The sequence below is a fragment of the Callithrix jacchus genome, chromosome 15, assembly GCF_049354715.1.
Source record: "Callithrix jacchus isolate 240 chromosome 15, calJac240_pri, whole genome shotgun sequence".
Taxonomy (NCBI): domain Eukaryota; kingdom Metazoa; phylum Chordata; class Mammalia; order Primates; family Cebidae; genus Callithrix; species Callithrix jacchus.
The window spans coordinates 92,712,780-92,737,310 of record NC_133516.1 but is presented as its reverse complement, the minus strand read 5'-3'; the positions used below and the strand labels follow the sequence as shown (position 1 = coordinate 92,737,310).

At 39.2% G+C, this 24,531-nt stretch overlaps 1 protein-coding gene across 19 annotated transcripts in view; it reads left to right on the top strand.

Annotated features, from left to right (window-relative positions):
• The window catches only part of SENP7 (SUMO specific peptidase 7), a 221,804-nt gene that overhangs the window by 45,596 nt on the left and 151,677 nt on the right, over window positions 1–24,531 (top strand). For 8 of the 19 annotated variants that reach the window (XM_078352244.1, XM_078352239.1, XM_078352247.1 and 5 more), the window contains one exon: window positions 18,171–18,294. The exons of the other annotated variants lie outside the window; for them this stretch is intronic. In XM_078352244.1, the coding sequence (XP_078208370.1) occupies window positions 18,171–18,294 (124 nt within the window). The remainder of the gene's footprint in view (window positions 1–18,170; window positions 18,295–24,531) is intronic. 19 annotated transcript variants of the gene reach the window in all.

The following is a 24,531-nucleotide window of genomic DNA, read 5'->3' as shown; positions in this document are numbered from 1 at the left end:
ATTTGCAAAAGTTAAGTGATACTTTTGGGAAATTGGCATCCTGTTTGCGATTGGAAGTGGCACATGTCAGGCTTACTGTGCTCTGTGGTTGGCTTAATGTTCACTGTGTTTGGTAAATATTTGCTCATACTTTGTGTCGTGTTTGAGGCTGTGCAGGTATCTTGCTGCATTTCCACTACCCAACTTTTAATTGTTGTTTTTAGTGACTGTCAGTGGAAGAGAAGGAATAAATGCCCCTTTCCATAGTCTTTAGCAGAATTTTAACTCATTTGTTTGTTTGGGATTTTTATTGACATGTAGTTAGTTACATTAAACAGGCAATCTTTTTTTTTTTTTTTTTGGTGGCAGAATCTCGATCTGACACCAGGTGCCAGGCTGCAGTGCAGTGGCGCGATCTCAGGTCACTGCAACCTCCACCTTCAGGGTTTAAGCAGTTCTCCTGCCTCAGGCTGCAGTGCAGTGGTGCGATCTCAGGTCACTGCAACCTCCGCCTTCAGGGTTTAAGCAGTTCTCCTGCCTCAGCCTCCTGGACAGGCAATCTTAAGTGTTAAGTTAGATGAGCTTTGACTAGAGTAACATATGCAGCAAACATACCAATCATGAAATAGAGCATTGTCATGCTCCAGAAATTTTCCTTGTTTTCATTTTCATTATATTTTTTAAAAAATTAAAAAATATATTTTTAATTAGTTCGTTTTTCTTCTTTATGTGACTCAAGTATATGACTCAACCATTGTGTATTTCCTCATCTGTTGCTTGCATCTCCACCTTGATTCGGGCAACCATTCTTCTGTTTTCTGTTTCCATAGTTTTGCCTGTTCTTAAACTTCGTAAAAATGGAATCATATAATATGTACTCTTTTGTGTTTGGTTTCTTTTTATTCAGTATGATATTGCTAACGTTTATCCATATTTTACATCTATCAGTGGTTTATTTCTTTTTATCGCTATGTAAAATCCCATTATGTGAATATACCATGGTTTATCTAATTCTCTATTGATTGACTTTTGGGCTTGGTTTTAATTTGCATTTTCGTGATGACTAATGATGTTAAAAACATTTTCTGTGGTTGTTGGGTGGAGTGATCTATAGCTGTCTGTTAGGTCCAGTTAATCAAGTCTGAGATTAAGTGACAGTCTCTGTGTTAGTTTTCTGCCTCAGTGATCTGTCTAGTGTTGTCAGTGGGGTGTTGAAGTCTTTCACTATTAGTACATGGCTGCCTAAGTCTGCCTACGTCAAGTTTTGCTGCCTAGGTCAAGCAAAACTTGTTTTAGGAAACTGGGTGTATCAATGGTGGGTGCATATATAGTTAGATAGGTAAGTGTTTTTGTTGGAGTTTTCCGTTTATCAGTAGGTAATACCCATCTTTGTCCTTCTTAATTGTTACTTGTTTAAAGTCTGTTTTATCTGATACAAGAATAGTGGCTCCTGCTCTTTTTTGTTTTCTATTTGGTTGGTAATTCTGTCTCTATCCCTTTACTTTCAGCCTGTGGGTGTTGTTACATGTGAGATGGATATCTTGAAGATAGCAGATGGTTGGGTTTGTCTTCTTATCCACCTCGACACTCCATGTCTTTTAAGAGGGACGTTTAGCCATTTATACTCAGGATTAGTATTGATAAGTGAGATTTTGATCCTGTCATGTTGTTAGTTGGTTGTTGTATAGACTTGACTCTTGTAAGGCTGGTGTAGTTGAAGCAAATTCCCTTAGTATTGGCTTGCCTGAGAAGGATTTTATTTCTCTTTCACTTATGAATATTAGGTTATTTCTCTTTCACTTATGATCCCTTTTTGATGGGATTGTTTGTTTTTTCTTACTGATTTGTTTGAATTCATTGTAGATTTGGGATATTAGTCTTTTGTCAGATGTATACATTGTAAAGATTTTCTCCTACTCTGTGTGTTGTCTGTTTACTCTGCTGACTGTTCCTTTCGGCATGCAAAAGCTCTTTAGTTTAATTAGGTCTCAGATATTTATCTTTGTTTTTATTGCATTTGCTTTTGGGTTCTTGGTTCATGAAATCCTTACTTAAGCCAATGAATGGTTTTTCCAGTGTAATCTTTTAGAATTTTTATGGTTTCAGGTCTTAGGCTTAAGTCTTTAGTCCACCTTTGGTTGATTTTTGTATAAGGTGAGAGATGAGGATCTGATAACATTCTTCTACGTGTGGCTAGCCAATTATCCCAGCACCATTTGTTGAAAATGGTGTCCTTTCTACACTTTATGTTTTTGTTGCTTTGTTGAAGATCAGTTGACTGTAAATATTTGGTTTTATTTCTGGGTTCTGTATTCTGTTCCATTGGTCTATGTGCCTATTTTTATACCAGTACCATGCTGCTTTGGTGTCTATGGCCTTATAATATAGTTTGAAATCAGATAGTATGATGTCTCTAGATTTGTTCTTTTTGCTTAGTGTTGCTTTGGCTATGTGGGCTCTTTTTTGGTTCCATATGAATTTTAGAATTTTTTTTTCTGATTCTGTGAGGAATGATGGTGGTATTTTGATGAGGATTGAATTGAATTTGTAGATTGCTTTTAGCAATATGGTCGTTTTCACAATATTGATTGTACCCATGTGTGAGTATGGGACGTGTTTCCATTTGTTGGTGTCATCTGTGATTTTTTTCAGCAGTGTTTTTTAGTTTTCCTTGTAAAGGTCTTTTGACTCCTTGGTTAGGTATATTTCTAAGTATTTTATTATTTTTTTGCAGCTATTGTAAAAAGGGTTGAGTTATTGGTTTGATTCTCTGCTTGGTTGCTGTTGGTGTATAGAAGAGCTACTGATTTGTGTACATTAATCTTTTTTTTTTTTTTTGAGACGGAGTTTCGCTCTTGTTACCCAGGCTGGAGTGCAATGGCGCGATCTCGGCTCACCGCAACCTCTGCCTCCTGGGTTCAGGCAATTCTCCTGCCTCAGCCTCCTGAGTAGCTGGGATTACAGGCACGCGCCACCATGCCCAGCTAATTTTTTGTATTTTTAGTAGAGACGGGGTTTCACCATGTTGACCAGGATTGTCTTGATCTCTTGACCTCATGATCTGCCCGCCTCGGCCTCCCAAAGTGTTGGGATTACAGGCGTGAGCCACGGCGCCCGGCCCACATTAATCTTATATCTGAAAACTTTGCTGAATTCTTTTATCAGTTCTAGGAGCTTTCTGGAGGAGTCCTTAGGGCTTTCAAGGTAAATGATCATATCATCAGCAAAAAGTGACAGTTTGACTTCTTCTTTATTGATTTGGATGCCCTTTATTTCTTTCTCCTGTTTGATTGTTCTGGCTAGGACTTCCAGTACTATGTTGAAGAAGAGTGGTGAGAGTGGGCAGACTTGTCTTGTTCCAGTTCTCAGAGGGAATGCTTTTAACTCTTCCCTACTCAGTATTATGTTGGGTTTGGCATATATGGTTTTTATTACATTAAGGTATGTCCCTTGTATGCCGATTTTGTCGAGAGTTTTAATCATAGGGATTCTGGATTTTGTCAAATGCTTTTTCTGCATCTTTTGAGGTGATCATGAGATTTTTGTTTTTTTTATTTTTTTTCCTGCCTCAGGTTTATTTGTACAAATAGCACAGGAGGACCCCAGCCCCATGCAGATGGCAGCCCCAGGGGGGGTCACACCAGTCCTTCTGTCCTCACGTTGGCAGACAGATATATCTACTCTGAAGCCTTTGTAGGGGCCTGGGCACCTTTGAGAGCCTGAGCTGGAACTGAAGCTGGAGCTGCAGCCTGGGCCTTGGTTTGATCCTTGGCCTTGGCCTTGACCTTTTGCCGGCAGAGCCTGAGCCCCTTGGCAATGCATGCACGAGCATGCTTCCCAAGCTTGGGGTGGGCAGTGTAGGCAAGTCATCAAGCTTGTGGCTGACACCCTTTGGGATCTTGGGCTTAACCTCCTTGGGCTTTACGAGGGCCTTGATGGCCTCGGCACGTGCATTCATGGCCTTGGTATTGTTGGCCTGCATCTTCTTTAGGCCCTTCTTGTTGTGCTTCTTGGCAAAGCACATGTTCCTCAGGAACTTGGGGTCCACCCCCTTACGAGATTCGTGTCTTTCTGATCGGGGTTTCTTGATACCATTTCTGTGCCATTTTGTGTGTGGTGTGGCTCTTGGACTTGGCCATGTTGGCAGGTAAGCCGCGGTTCCCGAAGCTCCTAGGACTGGAAGAGATTTTTGTTTTTAATTCTGTTTATGTGGGCTATCATATTTATTGACTTGTGTATGTTAAACTACCCCTGCATCCCTGATATGAAACCCACTTGATCATGGTAAATTATCTTTTTGATATATTGTTGGATTTGGTTAGACAGTGTTTTGTTAAGGATTTTCGCATCTATGTTCAGCAGGGGTATTGGTCTGTAGTTTTCTTTTTTTAGTTTGTTTGTCCTTTCCTGGTTTTGGTATTAGGGTGATACTGTCTTCATAGAATGATTTATGGAGGGTTCTCTCTTCCTCTATCTTGTGGAATAGTGTCAATAGGATTGGTACCAATTCTTCTTTGAATGTCTAGTAGAATTCTGCTGTGAATCCATCTGGTCCTGGGCTTTTTTTTTGTTGGTAATTGTTAAATTACCATTTCAATCTCGCTGCTTGTTAGTCTGTCCAGGGTATCTAATTCCTGATTTAAGCTAGGAGGGTTGTATTTTTCCAGGAATTTATTTATCTCTTCTTGGTTTTCTAGTTAATGTGCATGAAGGTGTTCATAGTAGCTCTGAGTGATCTTTTGTATTTTATTGGTGTCAGTTGTAATATCCCCTGTTTAGTTTCTTAGTGAGGTTATTTAGTTTTTATGTCTTCTTTTCTTGGTTAATCTTGCTAATGGTCTATCAATTTTATTTGTCTTTTCAAAGAACAAGTTTTTTGTTTCTTTTGTATATATTTTTTGTTCTATTTCATTTAGTTCTGCTCTGATCTTGGTTATTTCCTTTCTTCTGCTGGGTTTGGGTTTGGTTTGTTCATGTGAACTAGAGACCTTAGAATGCCAGTTTGTGCACTTTCAGGCTTTTTGATATAAGCATTTAGGGTTGTGAGCTTTCGTCTTAGCAGTGCCTTTGCTGCATCCCAGAGGTTTTCATAGGTTGTGTCGTTATTGCCATTCAGTTTGAAGAATTGTTAAATTTCTGTCTTGATTTCGTTTTTGACCCATTGCTTATTCAGGAGCAGGTTGTTTAATTTTCATGTATTTTCAGGGTGCTGCAGTTTCCTTTTGGAGTTGATTTCCAGTTTATTCCACTGTGGTATGAGAGAGTGCTTGATAAAATTTCAGTTTTCTTAAATCTATTGAGGCTCATTTTATGGCCTATCATATGGTCTCTCTTGGAGAAAGTTCCATGCACTGTTGAATAGAAAGTGTATTCTGTGGTTGTTGCATGAAATGTTCTCTCTCTATATATATCTGGTAAGTCCATTTATTCCAAGGTATGGTTTAAATCTATTGTTTCTTTGTTGACTTTCTGTCTTCATGACCTGTATAGTGCTGTCAGTGGAGTACTAAAGTCCCCTACTACTATTGTGTTGCTGTCTTTCTCATTTCTTAGGTCTATTAGTAATTGTTTTATAAATTTGAGGGCTCCAGTGTTAGGTGTGTATATGTTTAGGACCGTGATATTTTCCTATTGGACAAGGCCTTTTACCATTATATAATGTCGCTCTTTGTCTCTTTTAACTGCTGTTGCTTTAAAATTTTTTTGTCTAGGAATAGCTATCCCTGCTTGCTTTTGGTGTCCATTTGCATGAAATACCATTTTCCACCCCTTTACCTTAAGTTTATGTGATTCCTTAGGTGTTAGGTGAATTTCCTGAAGACAGCAGATAATTGGTGAGTCCTTATCCATTCTGCAGTTCTGTATCTTTTAAGTGGAGGGTTTAGGCAATTTACATTCAATGTTAGTATTGAAATGTGAGGTACTGTTACATTCATTGTGTTTTTTGTTGTCTGTGTACTTTGGTTTTTTTGGTTTCGCTTTTTAACTTGTATGTTTGTTTTATAGGTCTTGCGTGATTTATGCTTTAAAAAGGTTCTGTTTTAATATATTTCCAGGATTTGTTTCAAGATTTAGAGCTCCCTTTTTCAGTTCTTGTAGTGGTGGCTTGGTAATGGCAAATTCTTTCAGCATTTGCCTGTCTGAAAACATTAGGTATGTCTCCTAATGTTATCCCTCCCCAATCCCTCCCATCCCCTACTATCCCTCCCCTAGGTCCCCCCCACCCCCCAGCAGTCCCCAGTGTGTGATGTTCCCCTCCCTGTGTCCATGTGTTCTAATTGTTCAGCACCCACTTATGAGTGAGAACATGTGGTTTTTGGTTTTCTGTACTTGTGTCAGTTTGCTGAGAATGATGGTTTCCAGATTCATCCATGTCCCTGAAAAGGACATGAACGCATCCTTTATTATGACTGGATTGTATTCCATGGTGTATATGTGCCACATTTTCTTTTTTTAAATTTTTTTTATTTATTTTTTATTTTTTATTGCATTTTAGGTTTGGGGGTACATGTGCAGAGCATGCAATACAGTTGCATAGGTACACACATAGCAGTGTGTTTTGTTTGCTTTCTCCCCTTCACCCACATTTGGCATTTCTCCCCAGGCTATCCCTCCCCACCTCCCCCTCTCACTGGCCCTCCCCTTTTCCCCCCAATATACCCCAATGTTTAGTACTCCCCTCTCTGTGTCCATGTGTTCTCATTTTTCATCACCCGCCTATGAGTGAGAATATGCGGTGTTTCGTTTTCTGTTCTTGTGTCAGTTTGCTGAGAATGATGTTCTCCAGATTCATCCATGTCCCTACAAACGACACACACTCATCATTTCTGATTGCTGCATAATATTCCATATTGAATATGTGCCACATTTTCCCAATCCAGTCTATCATCAATGGGCATTTGGGTTGATTCCAGGTCTTTGGTATTGTAAACAGTGCTGCAGTGAACATTCGTGTGCATGTGTCCTTATAGTAGAACGATTTATAGTCCATTGGATATATACCCAGTAATGGGATTGCTGGGTCAAATGGAATTTCTATTTCTAAGGCCATGAGGAATCGCCACACTGTCTTCCACAATGGTTGAACTAATTTACACTCCCACCAACAGTGTAAAAGTGTTCCTTTTTCTCCACATCCTCTCCAGAATCTGTTGTCTCCAGATTTTTTAATGATCGCCATTCTAACTGGCGTGAGATGGTATCTCAATGTGGTTTTGATTTGCATCTCTCTGATGACCAGTGATGATGAGCATTTTTTCATATGATTGTTGGCCTCATATATGTCTTCTTTCGTAAAGTGTCTGTTCATATCCTTTGCCCAATTTTGAATGGGCTTGTTTGTTTTTTTCCTGTAAATCTGTTTGAGTTCTTTGTAAATTCTGGATATCAGCCCTTTGTCAGATGGGTAAACTGCAAAAATTTTTTCCCATTCTGTTGGTTGCCGATCCACTCTAGAGACTGTTTCTTTTGCCGTGCAGAAGCTGTGGAGTTTCATTAGGTCCCATTTGTCTATTTTGGCTTTTGTTGCCAATGCTTTTGGTGTTTTGTTCATGAAGTCCTTGCCTACTCCTATGTCCTGGATGGTTTTGCCTAGATTTCCTTCTAGGGTTTTTATGGTGCCAGGTCTTATGTTTAAGTCTTTAATCCATCTGGAGTTAATTTTGGTGTAAGGTGTCAGGAAGGGGTCCAGTTTCTGCTTTCTGCACACAGCTAGCCAGTTTTCGCAACACCATTTGTTGAACAGGGAATCCTTTCTCCATTGCTTGTTTTTTTTGGGTTTATCAAAGATTGTATGGTTGTAGATATGTTGTGTTGCCTCTGATGCCTCTGTTCTGTTCCATTGGTCTATATCTCTGTTTTGGTACCAGTACCATGCTGTTTTGATTACTGTAGCCTTGTAGTATAGTTTGAAATCCGGTAGTGTGATGCTCCCCGCTGTGTTCTTTTTGCTTAGAATTGACTTGGCTATGTGGGCTCTCTTTTTGTTCCATATGAAGTTCATGGTGTTTTTTTCCAGTTCTGTGAAGAAAGTCAATGGTAGTTTGATGGGTATAGCATTGATTCTGTAAATTACTTTGGGCAGTATAGCCATTTTTACGATATTAATTCCTCCTAACCATGAACATGGAATGTTTCTCCATCTGTTTGTGTCCTCTCTGATTTCATTGAGCAGTGGTTTGTAGATTTCCTTGAAGAGGTCCCTTACGTTCCTTCTAAGTTGTATTCCAAGGTATTTTATTCTTTTTGTAGCAATTGTGAATGGCAGTTCGTTCTTGATTTGGCTTTCTTTAAGTCTGTTATTGGTGTAGAGGAAGGCTTGTGATTTTTGCACATTGATTTTATATCCTGAGACTTTGCTGAAGTTGCTTATCAGTTTCAGGAGTTTTTGGGCTGAGGCGATGGGGTCGTCTAAGTATACTCTCATGTCGTCTGCAAATAGAGACAATTTGGCTTCCACCTTTCCTATTTGAATACCCTTTATTTCTTTTTCTTGCCTGATTGCTGTGGCTAGAACTTCCAGTACTATATTGAATAGGAGTGGTGACAGAGGGCATCCTTGTCTAGTGCCGGATTTCAAAGGGAATGCTTCCAGTTTTTGCCCATTCAGTATGATATTGGCTGTTGGTTTGTCATAAATAGCTTTTATTACTTTGAAATATGTTCCATCGATACCGAGTTTATTGAGGGTTTTTAACATAAAGGGCTGTTGAATTTTGTCAAAGGACTTCTGTGCGTCAATTGAGATAATCATGTGGTTTTTGTTTTTGGTTCTGTTTATGTGGTGAATTACGTTGATAGACTTGCGTATGTTGAACCAGCCTTGCATCCCTGGGATGAATCCTACTTGATCATGATGAGTAAGTTTTTTGATTTGCTGTTGCAATCGGCTTGCCAATATTTTATTGAAGATTTTTGCATCTATGTTCATCATGGATATTGGCCTGAAGTTTTCTTTTCTCGTTGGGTCTCTGCCGGGTTTTGGTATCAGGATGATATTGGTCTCATAGAATGATTTCGGAAGGATTCCTTCTTTTTGGATTATTTGGAATAGTTTCAGAAGGAATGGTACTCTTTGTGTGTCTGGTAGAATTCGGCTGTGAACCCGTCTGGACCTGGGCTTTTTTTGTGTGGTAGGCTCTTAATTGCTTCCTCGACTTCTGACCTTGTTATTGGTCTATTCATAGTTTCAGCTTCCTCCTGGTTTAGGCTTGGGAGGACACAGGAGTCCAGGAATTTATTTATTTCTTCCAGGTTTACTAGTTTATGTGCATAGAGTTGTTTGTAATATTCTCTGATGATGGTTTGAATTTCTGTGGAATCTGTGGTGATTTCCCCTTTATCATTTTTTATTGCATCTATTTTGTTGTTCTTTTTTTTCTTTTTAATCAATCTGGCTAGTGGTCTATTTTGTTGATCTTTTCAAAAAACCAGCTCTTGGATTTATTGATTTTTTTGGAGGGTTTTTCGTGTCTCAATCTCCTTCAGTTCAGCTCTGATCTTAGTTATTTCTTGTCTTCTGCTGGGTTTTGAGTTTTTTTGATCTTGCTCCTCTAGCTCTTTCAATTTTGACGATAGGGTGTCAATTTTGGATCTCTCCATTCTCCTCATATGGGCACTTATTGCTATATACTTTCCTCTAGAGACTGCTTTAAATGTGTCCCAGAGGTTCTGGCACGTTGTGTCTTCGTTCTCATTGGTTTAGACGAACTTCTTTATTTCTGCCTTCATTTCATTGTTTATCCAGTCAACATTCAAGAGCCAGTTTTTCAGTTTCTATGAAGCTGTGTGGTTCTGGGTTGGTTTCTGAATTCTGAGTTCTAACTTGATTACACTATGGTCTGAGAGGCTGTTTGTTATGGTTTCAGTTGTTTTGCATTTGCTGAGCAGTGCTTTACTTCCAATTATGTGGTCAATTTTAGAGTAGGTGTGATGTGGTGCTGAGAAGAATGTATATTCTGTGGATTTGGGGTGGAGAGTTCTGTAAATGTCTATCAGGTTTGCTTGCTCCAGGTCTGAGTTCAAGCCCTGGATATCCTTATTGATTTTCTGTCTGGTTGATCTAATATTGACAGTGGGGTGTTAAAGTCTCCCACCATTATTGTGTGGGAGTCTAAGTCTCTTTGTAAGTCGTTAAGAACTTGCCTTATGTATCTGGGTGCTCCTGCATTGGGTCCATATATGTTTAGGATCGTTAGCTCTTCTTGTTGTATCGATCCTTTTACCATTATGTAATGGCCTTCTTTGTCTCTTTTGATCTTTGTTGCTTTAAAGTCTATTTTATCAGAGATGAGAATTGCAACTCCTGCTTTTTTTTGCTCTCCATTTGCTTGGTAAATCTTCCTCCATTCCTTTATTTTGAGCCTTTGTGTATCCTTGCATGTGAGATGGGTTTCCTGGATACAGCACACTGATGGGTTTTGGATTTTTATCCAATTTGGCAGTCTGTGTCTTTTGATTGGTGCATTTAGTCCATTTACATTTAGGGTTAGTATTGTTATGTGTGAATTTGATACTGCCATTTTGAGGCTAGCTGGCTGTTTTGCCCGTTAGTTGTTGTAGATTCTTCATTATGTTGATGCTCTTTAGCATTTAGTATGATTTTGGAATGGCTGGTACTGGTTGTTCCTTTCTATGTGTAGTGCCTCTTTCAGGAGCTCTTGTAAAGCAGGCCTCATGGTGACAAAATCTCTGAGTACTTGCTTGTTCACAAAGGATTTCATTTTTCCTTCACTTCTGAAGCTCAGTTTGGCTGGATATGAAATTCTGGGTTGAAAGTTCTTTTCCTTAAGGATGTTGAATATTGGCCCCCACTCTGTTCTGGCTTGCAGAGTTTCTGCCAAGAGATGTGCTGTGAATCTGATGGGCTTCCCTTTGTGGGTGACCCGACCTTTCTTTCTGGCTGCCCTTAGTATTTTCTCCTTTATTTAAACCTTGTTGAATCTGATGATTATGTGCCTTGGGGATGCTCTTTTTGCGGAATATCTTTGTGGTGTTCTCTGAATTGCCTGCAATTGAGTGTTGGGCCTGTCTTGCTAGGTGGGGGAAATTTTCCTGGATAATGTCCTGAAGAGTATTTTCCAGCTTGGATTCATTCTCTTCGTGACATTCTGGTACACCTATCAAACATAGGTTAGGTCTCTTCACATAGTCCCACATTTCTTGGATAATTTGTTCATTCCTTTTTGCGCTTTTTTCTCTGATCTTTGTTTCTCGTTTTATTTCATTGAGTTGATCTTCGACTCCTGAAATTCTTTCTTCTGCTTGGTCAATTTGGCTATTGAAACTTGTGCATGCTTCGCGAAGTTCTCGTATTGTGTTTTTCAGCTCCTTTAATTCATTCATATTCCTCTCTAAGTTATCCATTCTTGTTATCATTTCCTCGAATCTTTTTTCATATCTTTTTTCAAGGTTCTTAGTTTCTTTGCATTGATTTAAAACATGTTCTTTTAGCTCACAAAAGTTTCTCATTATCCACCTTCTGAAGTGTAATTCCGTCATTTCGTCACAGTCATTCTCCGTCCAGCTTTTTTCCCTTGCTGATGAGGAGTTTTGGTCCTTTCTAGGAGGCGAGGTGTTCTGGTTTTGGGTGTTTTCCTCTTTTTTGTGCTGGTTTCTTCTTATCTTTGTGGATTTGTCCACCTGTTGTCTGTGTAGTTGCTGACTTTTCGATTGCGTCTCTGAGTGGAGAGACAACCCAGATTGTTGATGATGAAGTATTTCTGTTACTTGGTTTTCCTTCTACCAGTCTAGCCCCTTCGCTGTACGACTGCTGGGGTCCACTCCAGGCCCTGCTTGTCTGGGTTGCACCTATAGCAGCTGCGGAACAGTAAGGGATGCTACCAGTTTCTTTTTCTGCTATCTTTGTCCCAGGATGATGCCTGCCAAATGTCAGTCTTTTGGATATAGAGGGGTCCGGGAGCTGCTTGAGGAGACAGTCTGTACTTTATAGGAGCTCAGTTGCTGAGTTGTGAGCTCTGTTGTTCATTCAGGGCTGTTAGGCTGCTATGTTTATTTCTGCTGCAACATAACTCATAAAAAAACCCTTTTTTTCTCAGATGCTCTGTCTGGGGGGGTTGGGGCTTTATTTTTGAGCGGTCGTTGCGCTGTCCTGCCCAGCTAGGAGGCAGTCTAGTCACCATTTGCCTGCCGAGGCTGTGCCCTGCTGGTGTGAGGTTCGCCCTGTTGCTGCAGGCTCTGCCCTTCTGCTGTGGTCTCCGCCCTGCTGCCCTGGGCTAAGCCCTGCTACGGAGTCTCTCTGTTGTAGCAGGTTGCCTCGGCAACAGCAGGCTGTGTCAGCAATGGGCGTGTACCTCAGTAGGGCGGTTTGCCTCAGTAATGGCGGACGCCCCTCCCCCACGGAGCTGCGGCCTCAGGGAACCCCTTCACGGGGAGCCTTTGGAATCGCTATTTTGTTTGTCCCACTGCGCTACCCCAAACGCTGTGACCCTGGAATCTCCTGGGCTGGCTCACTGTCCAAGTCCTGTTCATTCTCAAGTTCAGCCTTCCCAAGTCTCAGGTTGCCATCCCAACAGGGCACCCGGACCAGCGCACTTTGTGCGGTGCGCTGTGTAGCACCACCACAGCGCGGGCCACCACGGCACCGGCCGCCTACTGCACCATTCAAAACCTCTGCCTGGCGTCCCGCGTCTCCTCTATACCTAGGAATTTCCCCGTTCTGTGGGCAATAAAGATCCATCTGGAAATGCGGCCCTGACTCACCCGCTTCATGCATTGACCACGAGCTTCAATCCTGGGTTGTTCTCATAGCGCCATCTTGAGTCCAAAATCTTTTTTTTTTTTTTTGAGACAGAGTCTCACTCTGTCATCTAGGCTGGAGAGCAGTGGCTCAATCTCGGCCCACTGCTTTTTTGTATGTTGATTTTGTATCTTTCATTTTATCTGAATCTGCATATGAGATCTAAGTCTCTTTTTTTTTTTGAGACAGTTTCACTCTAAAATCCCGCTGCTTTTTTGTATGTTGATTTTGTACCTTTCATTTTATCTGAATCTGCATATGAGATCTAAGTCTCTTTTTTTTTTGAGACAGTTTCACTCTGTCACCCAATCTGGAATATAGTGGCATCACCATGGTTCACTGCATTTTCCTGGGCTTAAGGAAACCATCCTCCTGCCTTAGCCTCTTGAGTAGCTAGCAGAGTCATCATGATGACTAGCAGAGCCAGGCATGATGAAACATAGCAGAGGATGATGTCTCACAGTGGTGCTCAGGCTAGTCTTGAATTTCTGCCTTGGCCTCTCAAAGTGCTAGAACAGTCAGCATGAGCCACTACATCCAGCTGAAATCTGAGTTTCTTTTGGTGAAGTTTTTAGGTTTTTCTAAATATAGGATCATGTCTTCTGCAAAGAGGGACAATTTTACTTCCCCTTTTCCAATTTGGATCTCTTTTATTTTTTTCTGTTGCCTGATTGCTGTGGCTAGGACTTTCATTACTATGTTGAATAAGAGTGGTGAATATGTGCATCCTGTTTTGTTCCAGTTCTTAGAGGGAAGTCTTTAGTTTTCTTCACTCAGCATGATGTTAGTTGTGGATTTGTAACATATGGCCTTTATTCTGTTGAGATATGTTCGTTTTATGGCTAGTTTCTTGAGCAGTTTTATCAAATATTTTTTCTCTATCTACTGATGTGACTACATGATTATTATTCTTCATCCTATTGATGTGATGGGACATGTTTATTGATTTGCATATGTTGAACCATTCTTGCATCCCTGAATACAGTTTGATTTCGATTATGTTTTATTATCTTTTAAAAGTGCTTATAGATTCAGTATCCTATTAATAATATTTTGTTGAGGTGTTTTGTATCTATTGTTATAAGAGATATTGGCCTGAAGCTTTCTTTTTGTGTGTTTCCTTGTCTTGTTTTGGTATTAGGGTAGGGATGATTTCATAGAATGAGTTAGGAAGAATTTTAGTATCTTCTATTGAGATTTGGTATTGATTCTTCTTCATAAGTTTGGTAGAAATTGGCAATGACACCATTGGGCCATGGGCTTTTCTTTTTTGGGAGCCTTTTTATTATTCAATCTTTTAAATTTTCTTTAGTGACAAGGTGTTGCTCTGTTGCCCAGGCTAGAGTGCAGTGGAATGATTGTAGCTCCTTGTAGCATAGCCTAGAATTCCTGAGCTCAGGTGATCCTTCCAACTCAGCCTCTTGAGCAGCTAGGACCACAGGTATGTACCACCATGGCTAGCTAATTAAAATTTTTTTTGGTAGAGGTGGGGTCCTGCTGTATTGCCTAAACTGTTCTCAAACTCCTGGCCTCAAGCAGTCTTTTGACTTAGGCCTTCTAAAGCACTGGCATTGCAGGCATGAGCCACTGTGCCTGGGCTACTCCTTCAGTCTTGTTATTTGTTATTGGGTTGTTCAGGGTTTCTGTTTCTTTCTGGTTCAGTCTCAATAGGTTGTATGTGTCCAGAAATTTATCTCTCTTTTTCTAAGTTTTTCAGTTTGTTAGCAGGTAGTTATTCATAATAGTCTCTGATAATATTTTATATTTCTCTGATATCAATTAGAATGTCTATTTTTTCATTTCTGATTTTGTTTATTTGGGTATGTATGTATGTATATGTGTTGGCCAGTCTATCCAGTTGTTCATCAAGATTATCTTTAAAAAAACAAAAACAAAACCTCTTTTCTTTCTTTCTTTCTTTATTTTATTTTATTTTTTTTAAATTGCATTTTAGGTTTTGGGGTATATGTGCAGAACATGCAAGACAGTTGCATAGGTACACACATGGCAGTGTGTTTTGCTGCCTTTCTTCCCTTCACCCACATTTGCCATTTCTCCTCAGGCTTTCCCTCCCCAGCTCCCCCCGCCTGCTGTCCCTCCCCTCTTCCCCCCAATAGACCCCAGTGTGTAGTACTCCCTTCCCTGTGTCCATGTGTTCTCATTTTTCATCACCCACCTATGAGTGAGAATATGTGGTATTTCATTTTCTGTTCTTGTGTCAGTTTGCTGAGAATGATGTTCTCCAGATTCATCTATGTCCCTACAAATGACACAAACTCATCTTTTCACTGATCCTTTGTAGTATATTTTTAGTCTCTCTGTTTTCTTTAGTTTTGGATGTTTATTTTCTTTTCTCTACTAACTTTTTCTTTTTCTGAGATGGGGATTTGCTCTGTCACCCAGGCTGGAGTGCAGAGGCATGATCTTGGCTCACTGCAACCTCCACCTCCCAGGTTCAAGCGATTCTCCTGCCTCAGTTTCCCAAGTAGCTGGGGATTACAGGCACCCACCACCATACTCAGATAATTTTTGTATTTTTAGTAGAGATGAGGTTTCACCATGTTGGCCAGGCTGGTCTCAAACTCCTGACCTCAAGTTATTTGCCCATGTTAGCCTCCCAAATTGCTGGGACCACAGGTGTGAGCCACCATGCTAGCTATCTACTGATTTTTTCTTGGCTTGTTCTGACTGTTCTGGTTTTTTTCAGGTGTATTAATAGTTTTTTTTTAACTTAAAGTCTTTGTACTTTTTTGTCATATGTATTTATTGCTGTAACTTTCTCTCAAAACTGCTTTTGCAGTATGTTACAGGTTTTGCATGCTGAAATTATATTTTTACTTGTTTCAAGACATTTCTTGATTTCTCTCTTAATTTCTTCCTTTACTCAATGGTCATTCAGGAGCATGTTGTTTAATATCTATGTATTTGTATCATTTCCAAAGCTCTTGTTACTCTAGCTTTTTCCTGCCCCCCCGCCCATTGTGATATGAAGATATTGATATGGTGTTAATTTTTTAAAAATTGATGAGGTTTTAGGCAATACCATTCAGGGCATAGGCCTGGGCAAAGACTTAATGACTAAAACACTAAAAGTAATTGCAACAAAAGCCAAAATTGACAAATGGAATCTAATTAAACTAAAGAGCTTCTACACAGCAAAAGAAACCATCATCAGAGTGAACCTACAGAATGGGAGAACATTTTTGCAATCCATCCATCTGACAAAGGCTAATATCCAGAATCTACAAGGAACTTAAATTTACAAGAAAAAGAGCCCAACCCCGTCAAAAAGTGGGCAAAGGATATGAACAGATGCTTCTCAAAAGAAGACTTCATGTGGCCAACAAACATGGAAAAAAAGCTCGTGATCATTGGTCATTAGAGAAATGTAAATCAAAGTACAATGAGATACTGTCTCATGGCAGTTAGAATGGTGATCATTAAAAATTTGGGAAACAACAGATGCTGGAGAGGATGTGGAGAAATAGGAACACTTTTACACTGTTGGTTGAAGTGTAAATTAATTCAACCATTGTGGAAGACTGGCGATTCCTCAAGGATCTAGAACCAGAAATACTATTTGATCCTTCAATTCCATTACTGGTTATATATCCAAAGGATTATAAATCATTCTACTATAAAGACACATGCACACATATGTTTATTGTAGCACTATTTACAATAGCAGAGACTTGGAACAAACCCAAATGCCCATCAGTGATAGACTGGATAAAGAAAATGTGGCACATATACACCATGGAATACTATGCAGTGATAAAAAAGAGTTCATGTCCTCTTCAGGGACATGGATGAAGCTGGGAACCATCATTCTCAGTAAACTAACACATGAACAGAAAACCAAACACTGCATGTTCTCACTCATAAGTGGGAGTTGAACAATGAGAACACTTGGATAGAGGGAGGGGAACATCATACACTGGGGCCTGGTCGGGTGGCGGCGGGTAAGGGGAGGGATAGCAATAGGAGAAACACCTAATGTAGGTGGCAGGTTGATGGGTTCAACAAACCACAATGGCATATGTATACCTTTGTAACAAACCTGCACGTTTTGTAAATTTATCCCAGAACTTAAAGTATAATAATAATAAATTTGGTGAGGTTTGCTTTGTGGCCTAACATATGCTCTATCCTGGAGAATGTTTTTTTTGTGTGTTCATGAGAAGAATATGTAATCTGTAGCTGTTGGATGAAATGTTCTGTGTCTGTTAGGTCTATCTAGTCTATAGTATAGAAATGTTCAATTATTTATTTATTTTTCTTCTAGATGTTGAAGGTGGGATGTTTAATTCTCTAACTATCATTGTACTGAGATTTATCTCTCTCTTTAGTTCTCATATTGGTTTTATTTATCTGAGTGCTCCTGGGTTGGATGCATATATGTTTATAATTGTTATGCTGTCTTTCTGAGTTGATGTCTTTATCAGTATATGATGACCATTTTGTCTCTTTTTGTTTTTTTTTAAGTTTTGCAATGTATTTATTTTTTTCCCTTCAATTTTATTTTAAGTTCCAGGGTACATATGGAGGATGTGCAGGTTTGTTACATAGGTAAACATGTGCCATGATGTTACGCTGCACATATCAATCCATCACCTAGGTATTAAGCCCAGCATTTATTTGCTGTTCTTCCTGATGCCCTTTCTCCCCTCAGTTCCCCTGACAGGCTCCAGTGTCTGTTATTCCCCACCGTATTTACATGTGTTCTCATCGTTCAGCTTCCACTTATGAGTGAGGGCATGTGGTGTTTGGTTTTCTGTTTCTGTGTTAGTTTGCTGAGGATAATGGCTTCCAGCTCCATTCATGTCCCTGCAAAGGACATTATCTCATTTCTTTTTATGGCTGCATAGTATTCTCTGCTGTACATGTACCACATTTTCATTATAAAGTCTATCATTGATGGGCATTTGGGTTGATCTCCATGTCTTTTCTATTGTGAATAATGCTGCAGTGAGCATATGTGTGCATGTATCTTTATAAAATAAAATCATTTATATTCCTTTGGGTGTATACCCAGTAATGGGATTGCTGGGTCAAATGACATTTCTGCTTCTAGATTTTTAAAGAATTGCCACACTGTCTTGTGTCTTTTTATTATTATTATTTTTAATCTTAATGTGTATTTGTTTGATGCAAGTATGGCTACTTTTGCATATTGTTGGTTTCCACTTACATGGGATATATATGTATATATATCCATTACATCCTTCACTTTCACGTCATGTGTGTCTTTACAGGTGAAGTGAGTTTCTTGTAGACAGCATTGTCTTGGGTCTTACTTTGTATCTGTTCAGCCAGTCTAAATCTTTCAATTGTCGAGTTTAAACCAGTTACAGTCAAGGTTGTTATTGGTAGTGAAGACTTACTCCTCTCACATACCTCAAAATAATAAGAACAATTTATGACAAACCCACAGCCAACAGGATACTGAATGGGCAAAAGCTGGAAGCATTCTCCTTGAAAACTGCCAGAAGACAAGGATACCCACTCTCATCACTCCTATTCAACATAGTATTGGAAGTCCTGGCCAGGGCAGTCAGGTAAGAGAAAGAAATAAAGGGCATCCACATAGAGAAGAAGTCAAACACTCCCTGTTTGCAGATAACATGCTCCTAGATCCAGAAAATCCTGTATTCTCATCCCAAAATCTTCTTAAACTGATAAGCAACTTCAGCAAAGTCTCAGCAAAGAAAATCAGTGTTTAAAAACCAGTAGCATTCCTATGCACCAACAATAGTCAAACTGAGACCAAATTAGGAATGAACTCTCATTCACAACTGCCACAAAAAGAATAAAATACCTAGGAATACATCTAACTAGGGAGGTGAAACATCTCTTCAAAGAGAACTACAAAACACTCCTCAAAGAAATCAGAAATGACAAGCACATTCCATGCTCATGGAGAGAAGCAATCAATATTGTTCAGATGACCAAACTGCCCAGAGCAATTTGTAGATTTCATGTTCTTCCTCTCAAACTACCAATGACATTTTTTACAGAACTAGAGAAAACTATTTTAAGATTTATATGGAACCAAAAAAGAGCCCAGGTAGCCAAGGCAATCTTAAGCAAAAAGAACAAAGCTGAACACATCATGCTATCCAACTTCAAACTATGCTACAGGCATACTGACCAGTTACAGAATAGAGAGCCCAGGAATAAGACCACATGTCTACAGCTATCTGATCTTTGGCAAACCTGAAAGAAACAAGCAATGGGGAAATGATTTCTTATTCAATAAATGGTGCTGGGATAACTGGCTAGCCATATGCAGATAATCGAAACTGGACCCCTTCCTTATACCATGTACAAAAATTAACTTGAGATGCATTAAAGACTTAAATGTAAAACCCCAAATTGAAAACTCTGGAAGACAATCTAGGCAGTACCATTCAGGACATAGGCATGGACAAAGATTTCATGATAAAAATACCAAAAGCAATTGCAACAAAAGCAGAATCTGACAAATGGAATCTAACTAAACTAAAGAGCTTCTGCACTGCAGAAGAAACTATCAACAGAGTAAACAGTCTACAGAATGGGAGAATTTTTTTGCAAACTATGCATCTGACTAAAGTCTAATATATTGCTTCTATAAGGAACTTAAACAAATTTACAAGCAAAAAACAACCCCATTATAAAATGGGCCAAGGACATGAATAGGTACTTTTCCAAAGAAGACACACATGCAGCCAGCAATCATATGCAAGAAAGCTCAATATCACCAATCATTAGAGTAATGCAAATCAAAACAACAGTGAGATGCCATCTCACACCAGTCAGAGTAACTATTACCAAAAACTGTAAAAATAACAGATGCTGGTGAGGTTGTGGAGAAAATTTATAAACTGTTGGTGAGAATGTAAATTAGTTCACCCATTGTGGAAGACAGTGTGCCATTCCTCAAAGACCTAAAGACAGAAATACCATTCACCCCAGCAATCCCATTATTGGGTGTATACCCAAAGGAATATACATTGTTCTGCTATAAAGACACATGCATACATAAGTTTCTTGCAGCAGTATTCACAATAGCAGAGATGGAATCAACCTAAATGCCCAGCAATGTTAGATTGCATAAAGAAAATGTGGCACATATACACCACAGAATGAGATAATGACTGTTGCAGGGACTTGGTTAGAGCCGGAGGTCATTATCTTTAGCAAACTCATGCAGGAACAGAAAACCAAACACTGCATGTTCTCACTTAGAAGTGGGAGCTAAGTTATGAAAACACGTGGACACAGAGGGGAACAATACATGCTAGAGCCTTTTAGAAGGTGGCGGGTGAGAGGAGGGGAGAGGATCAGGCAAAATAACTTATGAGTACTAGGCATAATATCTGGGTGATTAAGTAATCTGTTTAACAACTCCCATGACACAAGTTGACCTATGTGACAATCCTGCACAGGTACCTCTGAATTTAAAAGTTTTAGAAAAAGGACTTACTCCTCTCATTTTGTTAATGGGTTTCTGACTGTTTTTATATCTCCATTTTTCTCTTCTTTTATTGTTTACCTTTATGATTTGGTGGGGGTTTTTTTTTTTTTGTAGTGATAACATGTGACTCCATTCTCCATCTTATTTGTATGTCTGCTCTACTATTGGGTTTTATACTTTTGTGTGTTTTTTTGATGGTAGATACTGTCCTTTCACTTCTAGATACAAGATTCTCTTAAACATTTTTTGTAGTATAGTGTGATGAATTCCCTTAGCTTTTGCTTGTCTGGAAAAGATGTTATTTGTCCTTCATTTTTAAGGATAGGTTTGCTGGATATAGTATTATTGGCTGACATTATTTTCCCAAGCAATTGTAATATATTGTCATATACCTGTAAGGTTTCTGCTGAGAAATTTGCTTTTAATATTATGGGGATTTTCTTACATGTGATTTGATGTTTTTCCTCCTATTTATGAATTCTGTCTTTGACTTTTCACAGTTTGACTATGATACACCTTGTTAGAAACCTTTTATGGATTGAATGTATTTGAGGAATTTTGTACTTCTGTATCTTCATGTTTGTATCTTTTGCAAGACTTCGGAAGTTGTCAGCTATAATTTTTGTAAATGTTTTTTCCCATTTCTCCTTCTGAAACACCCATAATTTGAAGATTTGATCACTTTATGGCATCCCATATGTTATGTAGGCTTTCTTCATTTTTAAAAATTGTTTTTTACTGTTGTTGTCTGAGTGGGTTATTAAAAAAAAATCTGTTTTCAGGTTCAGAAATTCTTCTGCTTGATTTTTTCTATTGTTGAGGCTCTCAGCTATATTTTATATTTCATTGAAATCTTCAATTGTAGGACTTTTTAAATGATATTAATCTTTGTTGAATTTCTCATTGAGATAATAAATAGTTTTCCTGATTTTGTTTGATTATCTATCTATCTATCTATCTATCTATCTATCTATCTATCTATCATCTATCATCTATCTATATCTCAGTTTCTTTTTTATCAGATTTTTCAATTTTTTCCCAGCATTCCGTACATTTTCTTTTCTTATGGGTATCTTACGGGAAAATTATTTTGTTTCTTTGGAGGTGTCTTCTTCCCTTCCTTTTCCATGTTTCTCTTGTCTTTTCATTGGTGTCTGTGTTTATTGTAGTCTTCCAATTTATTCGTTAACATTGGTAGGGGAATACTTTTTCCCTATAGACATATTTATAGTGTTGGTTCTGTGGAGTGGCTTGTCTTTGATTTTGCATAGGCACAGTCATTTAATCTTTTATGATTTTTTTTTTGATTGAAACCCATGTCAGCAGTGTCTGAGTTCCTGTCATGTAGACTGCTGCTGTTAATGGCAGCCATGGTGAGGCTTTGCAGACCATGGGGACTCCCCAGTTGGGCTGCTCCTTAAGCCCGAGTAGTGATGGCAGTGGGCTGGGTGGACTTGTCATTAGTTGCCTGAGTGGTGTGTGTGGGTGCCAGTATGGCTGGGTGGGTTGAGCCAATCCCCTGACCTCTGGATGATTTGTGTAGGCAATGGCAGTGACAGCTATAGGTGGGGTTGGCTTGTCCTTAGATTTTTGGAAGGCATGTGCCTGAGCTGGTGGTGGGTGAATTGATCCCTAGGCCTTTGGATGATGTACACCAGTACTGGGGGTAGGCAGACTGGGTCTCGCTTCACAACCCCCACCCCCAATGATGTGTGTGGGAAGTGGTAGCAGCAGGTGGTTAGGTTGTTCCCTAGGAGCCCTGATGATGTGCACTGGTGACATAGAGGAATGTGGATTGATTTTTGTATCTCCAGATGACATGTGTGGGTGCCAGTTGTGGTAGGGTGGGCCACTTTAAATTTTTTGTTACAATGTATTTTCATTCTTTTTTTAAAAAGTGTAACATTAAATTTACCTAAGCATCTGTTTTCTTTCTGTTCTTCAGATTGAATAATTTCTCTTGATCTGTCTATCTCCAGATCTACGAACTGCTTTTCAGTCTCCTTTCTGCTCTTTAGGCCAGTAGCCCCCAACCCCTTTTTGGCACCAGGTTTCATGGAAGAAAATTTTTCTGTGGACCCAGGTGGTGGGACGGGGGGATGGTTTTGGAATGATTCAAGCACATTACATTTATTGTGCATTTTATTTCTGTTATTATTACATTGTAGTATAGAATTAAATAAGTATACAACTTACCATAATGTAGATTCAGTGGGAGACCTGAGTTTGAGTTCCTGCAACTAGATGGTCCCAAATGGAGGAGATGGGAGACAGTGACAGATCATCAGTCATTAGATTCTCATAAGGAGCATGCAACTAATATCACCACATGCACAGGTCTTAATAGGATTTGTTCTATGAGAATCTAATGCTGCCACTGACGTGACAGGAGGTGGAAGTCAGGTGGTAATGTGAATGATGATGAGCGGCTGTAAATACAGATGAAGCTTCACTTGCTTTCTTGCTGCTCACCTCCTGCTGTGTGTCCTGGTTCCTAACAGGCCATGGACCAGTACCAGTCCCTGGCCTGAGGTTGGGGACTCCTGCTTTAGGCCATTCAGTGCTTTTTAAAATTTGGTCATGTTTCTTTGTAGTCCTCAAATTGCCATTTGTTTCTTTTTAAATTTTCTGTTTCTCTGTTGAGATTTTCTGTCTTTTTACTTCTTTGAAGAGAGTTCATCCTCTCAGAGAACAGTATAATAGTCACTTTAAAGTTTTCTTCTCTCTGGGTACAGTGACTCACACCTTTAATTCCAGCACTTTGGGAGGCCAGGGCAGGTGGATCACCTGAGGTCAGGAGTTTGAGGCCAGCCTGGCCAATATGGTGAAATGCTGTCTCTACTAAAAATACAAAAAATTAGCTGAGCGTGGTGGTGGGCACTGGTAGTCCCAGCTACTTGGGAGACTGAGACAGGAGAATTGCTTGAACCTGGGAGGCAGAGGTTGAGGTAAGCTGAGATTGTACCACTGCACTCCAGGCTGGGCAACAAGAGTCAAACTCTGTCTCAAAAACAAATAAATAAATAAACAAAATAATTTTTTTTCTGATAATTTCAACATCTCTGTCTTCTTCAACTTAGCTGCTCTTGATTCTCATCTTTGGTGAATTGTTGAGATTTCCTAGATTCTTTATATACCAAGCTGTTTTGGATTATATCCTGGACATTTTGAATATTAAGTTACAAGTCTCTAGGACTCAGTTAGATCTGCAAGTTTGGTATTATTTTGCGTTCAACAATGTCATTCTTAGTATATACTCTTCAGGGTCCTAAGATAACTTCTTCATGCAGTCTGTCTAGAATTCTTAGTTCAGTGGAAGAAGCTGAGAAGACTATTCTTACTTCATTTTATTTCAAGTAGAATTCTTGCTCATTTTTTAATCTGTTTTTATTTTATATATTTATTTAGTTATGAAATAGGGTTTTGCTGTGTCACCTAGGCCTGAGTGCAGTCGTATGATTATAACTCACTGCAAACCTCAAACTCCTGGGCTCAAGTGATCCTCCTGCCTCAGCCTCCTGAGTAGCTGGGACTACAGACACGTGCCACCACCAATGGCTAATTAAAAAAAAATTTTTTTTTTTGGTAGAGATAGGGTCTCACTTTATCTATCAGACTGGTTTCAAACTTCTGACCTAAGTGATCTTCCTTCCTCAGCCTCCCAAAGTGTTGGGATTACAGGCATAAGCCACTGTGCCTGGTTCAAGTCTGAGTTTTTAGTCTTTGTGATTGATGTGTAGGAATTATTTATATAGTAAGGATATGAGTCTGTTGTCATGATGTGTAGGAATTCTTTATATAGTAAGGATATGAGTCTGTTGTTAGTATGTGTACTGCAGATACTTTCTCTTAATCTGTAGCTGTTTTATTTCTTAATTGTATGTAGTTTGATGAGCAGAAATAGTTGATTTTGATGAATCTAGTTAATTATTTTTTTTTCTTTATTCTTAGTGGTTTCTTCTTCTTCTTCTTTTTCTTTTTTTTTTTAAGACTGAGTCTTGCTCTGTTGCCCAGGCTGGAATGCAGTGGTGTGATCTTGGCTCACTAAAACCTCTGCATCCTGGGTTCCAGCAATTATTGTGCCTCAGACTCCTGAGTAGCTAGGACTACAGGCATGCACCACCACGCCCAGCTAATTTTTGTATTGTTAGTAGAGATGAGGTTTCATCATGTTGCCTAGGCTGGTCTTGAACTCCTGGCCTGTATTGATTTATCCACCTTGACCTCCTAAAGTGCTGGGATCACAGGCATGAGTCACTGTGTCTGGTTTCTTTATTCTTAGTGGTTTCTTAATGCTGTATTTCTTGCTGGAAATGCAGTTACATGCTTTTTGTTG